Source organism: Chionomys nivalis, chromosome 22 (assembly GCF_950005125.1).
Source record: "Chionomys nivalis chromosome 22, mChiNiv1.1, whole genome shotgun sequence".
In the NCBI taxonomy this organism is placed as follows: domain Eukaryota; kingdom Metazoa; phylum Chordata; class Mammalia; order Rodentia; family Cricetidae; genus Chionomys; species Chionomys nivalis.
Genome location: NC_080107.1, coordinates 46426268 through 46439669, shown reverse-complemented (window position 1 = coordinate 46439669; position 13402 = coordinate 46426268). Strand labels below are relative to the sequence as shown.

Here is a 13402-nt window from a genome sequence, read left to right as displayed (position 1 = left end):
AGAATTAATATACGATGTTTTCGCTAACATGGGTTGGTGTCCATGAAGAACATTTAAGTTTCATTAATTCCCCCACAGCTATGTGGGGGAAGGGAGGCCCTACTGAGCTGCTCTGTTTTACACCAAACCAACATCCGAGCTAGTGATGGAGACCTTGTGATTCCTAAGGTCAAGGATCTGTTAGAGCCAGCAGCAGGGGCTGGTCACCTCCCTCCCAGGGCCCTCCTCAGCAAGGTAAAATAACTCGGCAAAGCTATCAAGTCAGTAAAAAAAAAGTTTTTATATTATACACACTCCCTGTGGTCAGGTCAGTGTCAGCCCCTGTAACCCCTACTGGGTATGTCTTCCTTGGGGTCCTGGACCCCTGAGACCTTGTTCAGCTCCCCGTTGAGATTTGAGGCAGGCTAGGATTCGGGCCTGCACAAAGGGCTTTGCCACCAAGGGGTAGCCCTCTCTGCCCTGGGGCCAAGGTCCTGTGCACAGCCGTGTTTACTGAAGATCTCGCTGACGCACGGGGCGGGAGAAGAGGACGTTCCTCTTATCACTGCAGGTGTCATGGGCAAGGGCCGCCTTGTTCCTCCCTGTGAGGTCGCGGTGGACCTGCAACTCTGGCTTTGCTTGCTCAGTATGGGTAGGGCGACACTGCAATTAGCAGGACATAGACACTCTGGTGGCGCGGTGCCGCTGCACGTACGGTCATGCGGTAGAGGCCAGCTCGGGTGAGCGCCCGGCGGGTATAGATTGCTCCTTGTCCAGCACGTAGCTGGCGCAGAGCAAAGGGGCTTCGCGGGTCCTGCTCCAGCACCGTGAGCTCTGTACGGTTGGCAGGGACGCCGGCCTCGGAGAAGGCGGCCAGGCGCGCCACATCATGGTGGGCGCGAACGCCAAGGGGCAGCGGCAACAGGCGGTACTGTAGTGTGGATGGGCTGCTGGCACTGCAGTCCTGTGAGCAGCGGCGGAAGCAGGTCCTGCGGGTGGCAGAGACACGCTCGTTTGACTGCCATCCAGCACTCCTCAACCCCGAATACCTTGCCTACAGGTGCCACTATTAGCCTGTTTCAGAGATGAGCAAACTGAGACACCAGATAGGGCCGTCTCTCTTCTAGCATGTCCTCCCTCCTCTCCTTCCTGGTCCAAAGCCCAGGGCAGCTCAGAAAGCATACAGCGGTGGTAGAACTCAGCTGCTCAGGTCCACTCAGTGGTGCCCAGATGAGAGAAGCCTGGGGCTGAGCCACACATCTGGACTCCTAGCATAGTAGAGGCTCAAAGACACAATCAACTTTGTAGGAGTTTCCTCCACAGCCTGCCTCATTTTCACTCTGGAGGGTCTCATGCCCCACGAGTACAAGCCGTCTGACCCAAGTACTCAGGTCTTTGTGAACATAGTGAACTGAGAGTCCTGGAGTCGGTGAGATTTCTCTAATTTCTATGTTTCGGGGTGCTTTCCCTCCGAGGTTATGTGTGTAGAAGGGGAGGGTACATTCTCTGTCCTGGAGAGCACACCACACACGGTGCCCGGATCACCACGCACGGGGAGGCAAGCTCGTCCCCGCCTGGGTACAGGTTTGCCAGGTGTGCCAGCACTTTACACCCGCCCCTGCCCAGGATTCCTGGCAGGGCAGCTAACCCTGGCCTTGGGAAGACTTCCTGGAGGTGGGGGGTCCAGGCATAGGCGAGCTGTAGGAGAGGCCCTGGGAGCATGTGTGTGCCCCGCCTCCTGTACTTTGCTAGCTGGGCCCTTTCTTACCCAGGGCTGGAGCCCTGCCGGTAAGCGGTCGGACAGGGTGTGTCCACACACTGGTAGCTGCCTCGGGTGTTGAAGCACATCTGGCCAGGCCCACACTCGATGCCATCTTCCTCACACTCGTTGATGTCTGCGCAGTAGGGTGCGGTGGGAGATAAGTCGATAGAACGTGGGAGGGGAGAGCAGAGGAAGCCCGGAGGCCCACAGTCAGAGACTAGCCTTCTGTGGGCGGAGCCCTGAGGATAGACCCCCTTCCCCACACTCTTATCTTCCCAGGGCCTTTACAGGGCATGGCTTGTAGGGACTTCCTGCTATCACCCTGGAGAACCTGGAGGGGTTGTGGCACTGGCCTCCCTTCTGGGTCTTTACCAGTGGCCATCTCTCCTGTCTACTCTCTGCATGGCAGAGGGCAAGGGTAAACAGGGAGGACCCCTCTCCACAGGTCTGAGAAGCAGCTGGACTAGCCCCAGGCCTTGTGCATCCTGGAAGGTTCTTGGGCTAACATTAGAGGCCATTATAACACCCACCAGCAGTAGTACCACCCTCTTCCTGTCTCATTCCAACCATCCGAAAGGCAAGGTTCAGAGACGTGAGGAAAATAGCCCAGGGACACACAGCACAGTTTGTGGAGGGGTGTGGACTGGCCCTGGCCAGCTCACCCTGGCAATTCTTCCCACTGGGGAGGAGGCGGTAGCCAGAGGGGCAGAGGCAATAGTAGCTGCCCTCTGTGTTTTGGCAGGCATGCTGGCACAGGCTCCTCACGCGGCACTCGTCAAGGTCTGGTCCAGGTGGGGGTAGAGCAGAAGTGCTGAGTCAGATTGCCAAGTGGCCAAGAGCTCTGAGACCCATCAGGGAAGATCCCTGCTCCAGGCAACCCCTCCCCTGCCTGCCCCACCCAGGCCTGCTGCGCGAGGCTGGTGGAGGTGTGGAAGCCTCACCCCATCTCTATCGCCTCCATCACCGAGGCAAGAGGAGGGGCCATTCTCTTGAGAGTCCTGTCCCAGGCAGAGGCACAGGGCCCCTCTGTGCAGCCAGCCCCCCAGTCCATAGACTGCACCCCTGCTCCCTCGCCCCTCTTGGTACCTTCACATCCAAAAGAACATTCACTCCCCAAACCTCCCTCCCTCAAGAAGAGTGTTTCTCAAAGTGCATTTTTCTCAGGCGTCTTTCTAGGAGGGGCCTCCCTCTGGACAAAGCACCCCAAAGTCAAACGACCATGCCAGTAGCCCTGTTGGGATTGCTTTGGTCCATCAGTATAGACACAGCTCTGCCCCTCACTTACAGCATCCCCCGCCCCATCTCACTTTATCCACGAGTGCTGGGATTCTGAGTTTGCCCAGCTCCGTGCCCAGCCTAGGAGCCCAGGCCCACTTTACCTGTACACACGCCGTTCTGCCTTATGAAGCCAGCTGGGCACCAGGCCCTTCCCACACTGCTCAGGGCTCCAGAACCAGGCCGGAGGGAAACCCAGGCATGGTAGGAGCCACTGGGCCTGGGTATCCGAGACCGAAGCCAAGACACAAATGGGCTCCTGAGGCTGACAGTGGTGATATTTTGATTGTTTCGTTCCAATGGGGCACAGGTCCTGTCATCCTGTAGGAGGATCTGGCCCGGCGGGCATAGGCATCGGTAGCTACCCTGGAGGTTGTGACACTGGTAGGCACAGGGTGTGGGCAGCTGTAGGCACTCATTGATGTCTGTGGAGGAGGCCAGGCGGGATGTGAGGGATAGGATGCTCTGTGGCTGCCTTTGCTTCAGCTGTCCCCATATATCTTTTTTTGAAACAGAGCCTTGCTCAGAATGCTTCTAAACTCAGTATCCTCCTGCCTCTGTCTCCTGAGTGTTGAGATGAGAGGCATGTGCTTCTGTGCCTGGCTCCAGCTGCCCCTTCCTGCCATCTTCTCAGAATTCAATGCTTTGCACACTACACAGGTGTTACCTTCAAGTTGACCTCCCGAGGATTCCTCTACCAACATATCCTCTGAAGTAGTCTGGGGACACCTCCCCGCTCTGAGCACCCCAGGACTGCAGTCAGGGGCCACCTCCCCGCTCTGAGCACCCCAGGGCTGCAGTCAGGGACAAAACCACCTCCCAGCTCTAAGCATCTCCCCAGGCTTTAGAGTCCCACAGACCTTAGTGAGTCACCTGTTCTCCACCCTATGCCTCTCTGAGGTCCTGCCCCGGTCTTTACCTCTTCCCCCTCTGGCATTCACAGGATCTGGTAAGCGGCCTCAGCTGCTGCTTCAATCACTTCCAGACTCACCAGATCATAAATGCTCTTTGTCCTGAGCCAGGGCTGAGTGAGACACAGGATGCAGGGAGGGGCTGGCTGTCCCCTTACCTAAGCAAGGAAGGCCATGGCCTTGTTGGCGGTACCCCCTGGGGCAGCTGCAGTAGTGGCCACCCGGAGTGTTCTCACAGAGTTGATTGTAGTGACACTCATCCAGCTGCTCCAGACATTCGTCCACATCTGGGGAGGCACGGTTATGGAAGCGGTTTGGCCCAGAGGCCTCCTCCAAGGGTGTACCCTCCCACTTCATAGCAAGGCTTCGTCTGTCTAATGTCTCATTTTTCTAATGGTGATTGCACAAGGCTGCATGCCAGCACTTCACATTCTGCCTGTGACCCAGGTCAGAAAGCAGCAGGCCCCGGCACCAGAGAGAGGAAGGGGCTTAGGATGTGGCTTCCAGCTGAGCTCTCAGTATTCTAGGCCCTGGTAGTCAACAGTCCTTTCTGATTCTCAAGTTCCTCAGGTGTAAGGGGTAAGAAGAGACCCTCTTCATGTTGCATTGGCAAGGGAGTCATGTGTGTGAAAGATTTAAGGACTCAGTGTACAGGAAGGGATAGAGGGAGGGAAGAGGCAGGAGGGAAGAGGGACGGAGGAAAGAAAAGAGAGGAAGGGGCTGGGAGGGAGGGGGAAAGAATCTCTTAAGACACAGAAACTTAAAGATTCACAAATCTCTCCCTCGGGGCTCTGTGAACAGTAATGGTTGCCAAGGAAGAGGAGACCCAGGCTGGGATGGGCTCCATGAGTCACTATGTTCTTGCAAGTAGCCCCTCACCCTTCCTCTGTAAGTAGCTCCCAAAATCACTGCACTGGTTCACTATGCTAGACTCGAAGGAATTGTTCCTTTGTCTGATCTGAGATGAACAGATGTTAGATCAAGTCTGCCCAGGAAAACATCACATGACATGGATGAACCCAGCGCCTTGAAACCATAGAATGATAGAGGTCCCCCACCCAGGGGCAGCACATGGATGTCAGTGTGCAGTCAGATGCACAGAGGCTGTCTGGAAGCTGTGCTGAGAAGGACTCAGACTGTGTGTAGCTGGACCACGATGTGGGGTAGGGGTCACAGGAAATGGCTTACTCCCTCCTTCATCAACCATAGGTGGGCAGGGGTCAAGAATGGAAAAGACAGGACCCCAGCTCTGGGCTTCTGCCAAGAGAGCTCTAGATGCCCTGAATCCCAGCAACACTCTCTGGGTTCTGGGAGTATGACCAGGCCCTGCCTCGTGTCCCAGTCACCTTCACAACCCTTTCCATCAGCAGTGACCCGGAAGCCAGGCCTACAGTCAGGGAGGCAGGTATAGGTTCCGAGCAGGTTCACACAGCGCTGCCCCTCCTGGCAGAGGTGGGCGTCTCCCACACATTCATCCACATCTGGGGGCAAAGCACACAAGAGGCCATGTGAGCATGTGCCCTCCCGGAAGCCATCCTTACACCCTGGCCTAAGCCACTGGTACAGCCTTGAACCTGGCATAAAGGTTCCCCCAGCCCGTAGTTGCAATGGAAGGCTGTAGACCATGTCCCCATGAAGCCAGGCTAGAAAGCCAAGGGAGACTTGGTTGGTCCAGGCCCAGCTGCTGGGAGTGAGAGGTGAGGGCGTGGTCAGTATCAGGATCTGTTGTTCAGTTACTACTCAGAAAATTAGAACAGGGCTACCAAGACTTGAAGCTGCTGTGGAGAGACATTCTGGGCTTGAGTATCCCATGCTTGTCCTGGGAGTCCTCACCGTTCCACCACCTGAGCGTCAGTATCTTCTGGAAAATGCTACCTCCATAGTATGCTCTTCCCTCTGGGGTCCGGCCCTGAGGAGACGGTTGCACCCTGGGCCACGACTGACTAGCGCTGTCCCTGGGTTGCTCACCTCTACAGTTCCTGTGGTCCCAGGCCAGGGTGAAGCCAGGGGGCAGGGGCAGGAGAAGTGACCAGGGGCATTGTGACAGGTATGGGAGAAGGGGCTGGGACCCCCCCCCCCAAGCATTCATTCTTGTCTGGGGTGGAGACACAAGACCACGCTCACAGGCTCCCCTGCCCGCTGGCTGGGGCAGTTGTGCGCCCCAGGAGAGGCCAACTTTGTTCATAAGGCGCTGGGAAGGACTCACCCACACAAAATGTTCCCTGGGAGTCCAGCTCAAAGCCCTCAGGACAGCCAACCTCATTTTCTTCTGTAAGGCAAAGGGGGTGACTCTAAGGGGATCAGTTTCCCAGGGCATCTTGGGTTTGCTCCTTGGATTGGCACAGGCCGTGGCCCCTGGCTGGGAGCTCAACCCCAGGCTTGAACCAGACACGTGACACCAAGGCAGCCGGCTGGCTCCTGGCCCAGGTTTGTTAGAGGTGGTGGCTGTAGGACATGCCTGGTCTTGTAGATGTGCCCTGGGGGCTCTCGAGGGAGGCTAGGCAGAGATCCAGGCAAACTCAGGAGAAACCATTAGAGAAAAGTAGACTACTCAAGGTTGCGTGTGCAAAACTGTGCTCAGGGGAACACGGCAGTCATGTGCAGAGGGTCGCCGTGGCCTTCGAGAGCCACAAAGAGTGCAACTGTGTGGACAGTCACCCTCAGGCAGGGGACCACTGGGGAGCAGTTAGGGCTCTAGGGTAAGCGCCTTGACTGTTCCTCTAGAGCCCGGGAACGAGCAGCGAGCAGTGCTCTGCTTTGCTCAGTGTGGCTGGGAACCAGGGCATTCCCTCAGGCCCACAGCTGGAAAATAGTGCCGATAGGATCTGAATCAGGGTGAACTTGGCCTCACAACCCTGCTTTCCCCAGTGCTCCTTGATCACTTGATCACTGGAAAACCCCTTATGACCTTAAGCAAGGATAAGGAATTTTGTTGTTGTTGTTTTGTTTTTCGAGACAGGGTTTCTCTGTAGCTTTGGAGCCTGTCCTGGCACTCGCTCTGTAGACCAGGCTGGTCTCAAACTCACAGAGACCCACCTGCCTCTGCCTCACAAGAGCTGGGATTAAAGGCGTGTGTTACTACCATTTGGAGATAAGGAACTTTTTTTTTTTGTTTGTTTGTTTGTTTGTTTTTCGAGACAGGGTTTCTCTGTGGTTTTGGAGCCTGTCCTGGAACTAGCTCTTGTAGACCAGGCTGGCCTCGAACTCCCAGAGATCCGCCTGCCTCTGCCTCCCGAGTGCTGGGATTAAAGGCGTGCGCCACCACCGCCCGGCCGAGATAAGGAACTTTTAAAGCATCTCTTGTCTGTGACTTCCTGGAATGCTCAGGTAGGTCACCAGAGGTTGCAATCACGGGGCCTTTGGTGCAGGCACCTCGAGAGAAGGGAGTCGGGTGTGGTCTAGGCTTGGAGTGTGGAATGCAACTCGGGTCTAGGCAAAGGCTTCAGAGGTCTAGGTAGGAGTGGCCTGAGGAGGGGAATAGTCCCTGCTAGAGTGGGAGGGACCAGGCTGGAAAGGACAGAGGAAGAGGTAAGCTGTTGTCTCAGGCATGCCCTTGTCCCCAGCCTGTGCTTAGTGCAAATGGCCATTTGAATTTGGGGCCCTGGCAAGTCTTAACTGGTAAGGTGGAGGTAGGATACTGGGGCCTCACCAGCTTGCAGGGCCGTGGTGAGCTGGAAGCGCAGGGCCTCTGCCTCAGGGTCGAAGGCTGAGCTGATAGATGAGGCCCGAAGGTGCTGCACCAGCTGGGGCTGGGGGCCCCGGGCCTCATCATACTGGATGCTATGATTGCAACGCAGAGAGGCTGGGAGGCCATCATGGAGGAAGCGTTGTGTGGAGCCCACGAACAGCTGGCCAGGCCCTGTCTGCACATAGTGTTCCTGGAAGTCCTGAGGGAGTGGAAAGGGGGGGTCCACTTTAGAGCAGCCAGGAGGTAGCTAGGGTGCTGTATGCAGAGGACTGGGTAAGCCTTTGCCTCTTCTGCCAAGCAGCTGGCAGCCAGGGGCAGCACCATGCCTGTGATGTTCTTGTTAACGGAGTGAGTGGGAGGAATGCTCGCTTCTGAGAGACAGCTTCTACTTGAGACCTGTTGTAACCCGCTTCTGGGGTGTGAGGAAGGCAAGTGGGCCCATCTGCTCAGGGTGGAAGGACGGAGCAGCCCCGAGCTCATACCTGCACGTGCAGACGGGCATCGGCCAGGCTCTCCGGGATCATGCCATTGACCGTCACGTCCAGGAGCAGGAGTCCGTCAGGATCCAGGCCCCGAGCCACCTGGGTCATTGTGAGCAGCTCCCCTGCAAGCCATTCCCACCCAGTCTGGAATCATCTCAGAAGCAGTCCTGGGCACTCTCAGGCCCTGCCTCTAGCCACCTCCGAGAAGACCATGCTCACCTGTAGAAAATTCCATGTGTGACTCCTGCTGGAAGCTGCCGCCCGTCAGGGAATAGCCATTCAAGGCCTTTCCACTCTCTCTAGCCAGGGCCCAGTAGATGGGCGCAATGGTGACCACTAGCACCCGCATTAGAGGTCCTGGATACAGCAGAATGCAGAAGCCACGTTAGGGCTGGAGCCTTGGGGCAGTCCCTCTCCTGACAGACCCTTCCGTGGCTTCCCTTTGCTTCAGCAGGCTCAGCTTCTCCCTCCCTGCTCATGCTTAGTCCAGTGACTACCCATGCCAGTTTTTTTTGTTTTGTTTTGTTTTGTTTTTTTTTGCAGACCCTGGGGGGCAGCAAAATCAAACATATACTTTATGGTGCAGTTGCAAGAGCAAATATAATAAAGAGATGCATGGGATGGGATGTTTAGCCAGATTCAGCAAACGCAGATGGTTGGTCCCATGGCTCCTGGGATGCTACAGGCTGTCACTACACACTGGTTGGGACGAATAGATGATCAACCAAGCTTTGTGTGTTGTGGACAACTTCTGCTGGAGCCCAGGAGAGGAAGAATGTCCTGAGCTCCTGACTGCCCTGGGCATGGAGTCTGAGAACCTCATGTGACATCTGGACCTCTCTGGGCTAGGAGAGGTCACAGGCTGGGCCAGGGGAGCATTGCCCATTTAAGTTTCCTCAGGGTCAGGGACAGTGGTGGCAGGTGATGGGGTGACAGAAGGGAGTTAGATCCCTTGAGGGTGGGCAGGACCTTTCCAGCTACTAAGGACCTTTGTGCCACAGACCTCAAGCTCACTGGGCCTGGGCCTACACGTTTCTCCCTAGCTTCCGCAGCTGGAAGTAGTGGTCACGCCTAGGCAGTCATCTTGCTTAACTTGGTTTCTGTTGACAGTGCCTGAGAGTCTGGTCGTTAAGGGGCTGGAGAGAAGTCTCCAGTCAAGAACAACTGTTGCTCTTGCAGAGAATCTGGATTCAACTCCCAGTACTCACATAGGGATTCAAAACCACCTGTAACTCCAGTTCCAGGGGACCTGATGGCCTTTTCTGACCTCTGCTGGCACCATCAGTATGCACGTGGTTGTACACACAAATATGTGTGCAAAACATTTGTATACATAAAATAAAAATAAGTGACTAAAAAAGAAAGAGAAAGAAAGAAAAGAAAGGAAGAAAGGAAAGGGAGGAAGATGAAGAAAGAAAGAAACAAAGAAAGAAAAGAAAGAACCAAACAGAACCAACAACTGAGGCACGGGTGGTTTCTGAAGAGCTGTTCCTACTCTTAGCTCAGTCTTTCTCTGCATTGAGTCCCCAAAAGGGGACCTGGGTCCCCTCTGTGAGACTCCTGGACTTTCTGCTCAGGACATCCTGCTTCCTAAATCTCTGAGCAAGTGCATGCCTCTTGCTTCTTAGATGATGGAATGTTGCACCTTTCCATCTGTCTGTCCCCTCCAGCTCATGTCTGTTGATCGTTTCTGGTGATTCTTCACTTTGCTACCAGCTTCCAGGGGTGGGTGTTAAAGCACCCTCCCCGAGTGTAAATGGCATCTCCCCCCCCCCCCCCCGTCCTCCTCTACGCTCTGATGTGATGATATTCTACTCATACCACTCTCTCCCTGTGTGACATCACATGCAGAGGCTTTGTTTCATGGTAGTGGCAGGGGGTGGAGCATGGGGGCAGGAGAGGGACTCAGCTCTTCGAGGCAGCCCTATCTCTGGGTACCAGACCTTGATGAAGTCGCCCTGTGGGTCCAGCATGTGTCCCAGGGCCCTCACATACCCACGCTTGCTGGGACGTGGCTGATGCTGCTCCAGATGGTGGGGAGCCCAGAACTGTCCTCCTGGTGCACGCTGGTGTTGAGGATAGCCATACCAAGTTCCTGACCATTGATGACCCCGATCATGCTGCCCCGGCTGCCCCGGGGCTCCCCTGTGCGGCAGGAGACAAACAAGGGTGACACATACTGTCTATTCTGAGTCTTCCATGCAAAGGCACTGTTACCCTGCCACCATTCCCATTTCATCAAAGAAAAAGAGGTTCGCAAAGGACCTGTGACTTGTCCAAAGACACAGAGCTAATAGGTAATAGATTAAAGGCGTAGAAGATCTTGGCTCTAAAACAAAGGAGACAGCCTGGGGAGATGGCTCAGCTGGTTAAGTGCTTGTCATGCAAGCCCGCAGACCTGCGTTTCATCTCCAGAACCCACATAAAAATGCCCACCATGGTGGCATCCGCTTGTAATCCTGGTGCCGGGGAGGCAGAGATAGCAGAGGTGGCTCCCTAGGGCTCACTGGCTGGCTCAGCCTAGTGGGCTCAGGAAAAGATCTGTAAGGTGGCCAGCTCCTGGGAGTGACCCAAGCTGTCATGTGGCCTACAGATGCACCCACATACACATGTACCCCCCCACATGCACCTGCATGCATGCTTGCACACACACACACAAAGCCAGGCAAGTTAGGTCTCTAGGTCGTATCAAATTGGTTTGTCTATAAAATGAGGAGGTGGGTTCACAGACACACAGAAGGCCTCTTGGTCTCAAAATGGCCAGGAGCTATGAGGATACGGGATGGCATGCTATAGGGACAGAGCACCGTGCCAAGAACTGAGTACCATCACCAGGGTATCCTCATTCCATCAGTGGTCCTGGCTCCAGCTGGCACGGGCCAGCTGCCCAGAGGCTGCCAAGCAGTCCTACAGACATTCTCTTGCTCAAATCCAACAAATGACACAGGCCCATGGGGCCCCTGCTTCCTCTGCCTAATGAACCAGCTGCCTCCTTTGGGCAGATGGCCTTCCAGGGGGCACCAGACAGAGGGAGCCTGGTTCTCTGCTCACCAGCCCTCAGGGGAAATTAACAAAGAAATAACACAGAACACTCCATGGCCAGGATCTTAAATGACCAATCAGGACCAGCTAATGCCAGTTCTAGGAAATGCAGCCCTCGGCTGGGGCTGATGCCCATCTGCAATGTTTCTCATCAATATCTGTTTCATAACGGGATGGGGAGAGAGCTGGCATCTGCAGTGAGGAAGATGGTTCATGACCCAGATCCCTGGAGGCAAGAAGCTTAGAGCACTGGAGTGGTGGCCACTTTTTAGGGGTCTCGGCAGCGTCTTGTCATTGTCATCCCCCCACCCCCGCGACAGCCAGGGGCTAGGACTCTCACCCACGTCATTTCACCCATGGGGCAGAAAGAAAACAGCAGCAGGGAGGAGAGTCAGGTTTGTAGTCAGGCAGTCTCAAAAACTTTGAACTACAGAAGGGGCGGGAGAACTCAGTGCTTGCCCAGTGCTTCTACCCCCAGGACTGCAGAACTAAAACCGAACAAACAAATGAAACAATAGCAACAACAAGCGAACAAAACAGGGGTTGCCAGGCGGTGGTGGCAGTGGTGGCGCACGCCCGTAATCCCAGCACTCGGGAGGCAGAGGCAGGAGGATCTCTGTGAGTTCAAGGCCAGCCTGGTTTACTGAGGTAGTTCCAGGACAGGCTACAAAGCCACACAGAGAAACCCTGTCTCGAAAAACCAACCAACCAACCAACCAACCAACCAAACAAACAAACAAACAAACAAACAAAACAAAAGTAACAAAACAGGGGCTGTGAGATGACTCAGTGTGTGAAGTCCTTGCTGCACAAGTGTGAGGGTCTGAGCTAGGATGCACTACCACCAAAGCCTGGCATAGCCACACATGCCTGTAACCCTAGTACTGCGGGGAGAAAAGGGGGCAGGAAAGGCAGATTCCTAGAGTTTGATGGCCAGACGGTCTAGGTAACCAGTGAACACTGGGTCGGTGACAGACCCTGTCACAAAGGCTGGAGAGATGGCCATGTAGTTAAGAACAAGTACGGCTCCTCCAGAGGACCGGAGTTCAGTTCCCAGCATCCACACCAGGCAACTCACAGCCATCTGTGACTCCAACGCCAAGGAATCCAACACCCTCTTCTGGCTTCTGCAGGCACATGGGACACATTGATTCACACAGGCACACACACATGTACATAAATAAAAACAAATAAAACCTTTTTAAAGGGTTGGAAAACAGGGAAGACACTCAGTGTTGACTCTGTTTCTTCATCTGCACACACACACACACACACACACACACAGAAACTTCAAAATTCCTTTGTACAACAAAACTCCTTGAAGGAACTTAAACCAGGGAAAACCTGAAGTCCCCTATATGGAGAAGGTAGCTGCTGTATGGACGTGGGAAGGGGAGGCTGAAGTTCCCCAAATAGAGAGGGTGGCCACTGTGTGGATGTGGGGAGGGGAGGTTGAAGTCCCCTACATGGAGAAGGTGGCTTATGTGTGGACGTGGGGTGGGGGAGGGGGTGAAGTCCCTCATATGGAGAGGGTGCTGCTGTGTGGGTGTGGGGTGGGGGAGGGGGTGAAGTCCCTCATATGGAGAAGGTGCTGCTGTGTGGGTGTGGGGTGGGGGAGGAGGTGAGGTAGGAAGGGACTGTTTGTTTCTCACAGCTAAGACAAGTGTGGATGGAAACACCCTGTGCAATGAGTTGAAGCCAATAAAGATGTATCTCCAGACAGATTATCATGGAATGTCATCCAAGACAGACAGACAGACAGGACAAGTTTTAAAGCTAGGCTATACATTTTATAGGAAGCAAGAGCACATCAATTTACAAATAAAGAGAAACCAACAAAAAAACTGGAGCCAGACTTGGTGGCTTGTGCCTGTACCAGCACTGGGTGGAAGGTGAAGCAGGAGGATTGCTATGAGATCTAGGGCCAGCCTGGGCTGCAGAATGAGACAAAACTAAAGCTAAACTAAATCACCAGAATTACCTAAGCATGGGGGAAAAGAGCCAACTCCACAAAATTGTCCTGTGACCTCGACCTATGTGCTGTGACATGCACCCCCCACACAACACATAAAACATTTAAAAAGAATTACCTAAGCACTTTCTGGTAAATGAATTGTGGGTAATAACTACTTTTCTGATTTCTGGCCTTTCTGTAATTAGCATATATGAGGAAAACAGCTATTTTCACTAAAGAACTGATGGCTTGAGTCCTTCTCTCCGCCTTCCCTTCCACCTTCTGATGATCTAACCCTGGGACCTCACT

At 54.5% G+C, this 13402-nt stretch overlaps 1 protein-coding gene across 1 annotated transcript in view; it reads right to left on the bottom strand.

The window, feature by feature from the left end:
- Positions 1 to 302: 302 nt before the first annotated feature.
- Positions 303 to 13402, bottom strand: part of Hmcn2 (hemicentin 2) — a 162110-nt gene continuing 149010 nt past the window's right edge. The window contains 14 exon segments of the mRNA XM_057755127.1: positions 303 to 968; positions 1748 to 1874; positions 2404 to 2523; positions 3121 to 3441; positions 4086 to 4214; positions 5274 to 5408; positions 5896 to 5934; positions 5937 to 6006; positions 6009 to 6022; positions 6134 to 6196; positions 7577 to 7814; positions 8098 to 8219; positions 8317 to 8454; positions 10093 to 10242. Coding sequence (XP_057611110.1) covers positions 623 to 968; positions 1748 to 1874; positions 2404 to 2523; positions 3121 to 3441; positions 4086 to 4214; positions 5274 to 5408; positions 5896 to 5934; positions 5937 to 6006; positions 6009 to 6022; positions 6134 to 6196; positions 7577 to 7814; positions 8098 to 8219; positions 8317 to 8454; positions 10093 to 10242 — 2012 coding nt within the window. The 3' untranslated portion in view covers positions 303 to 622.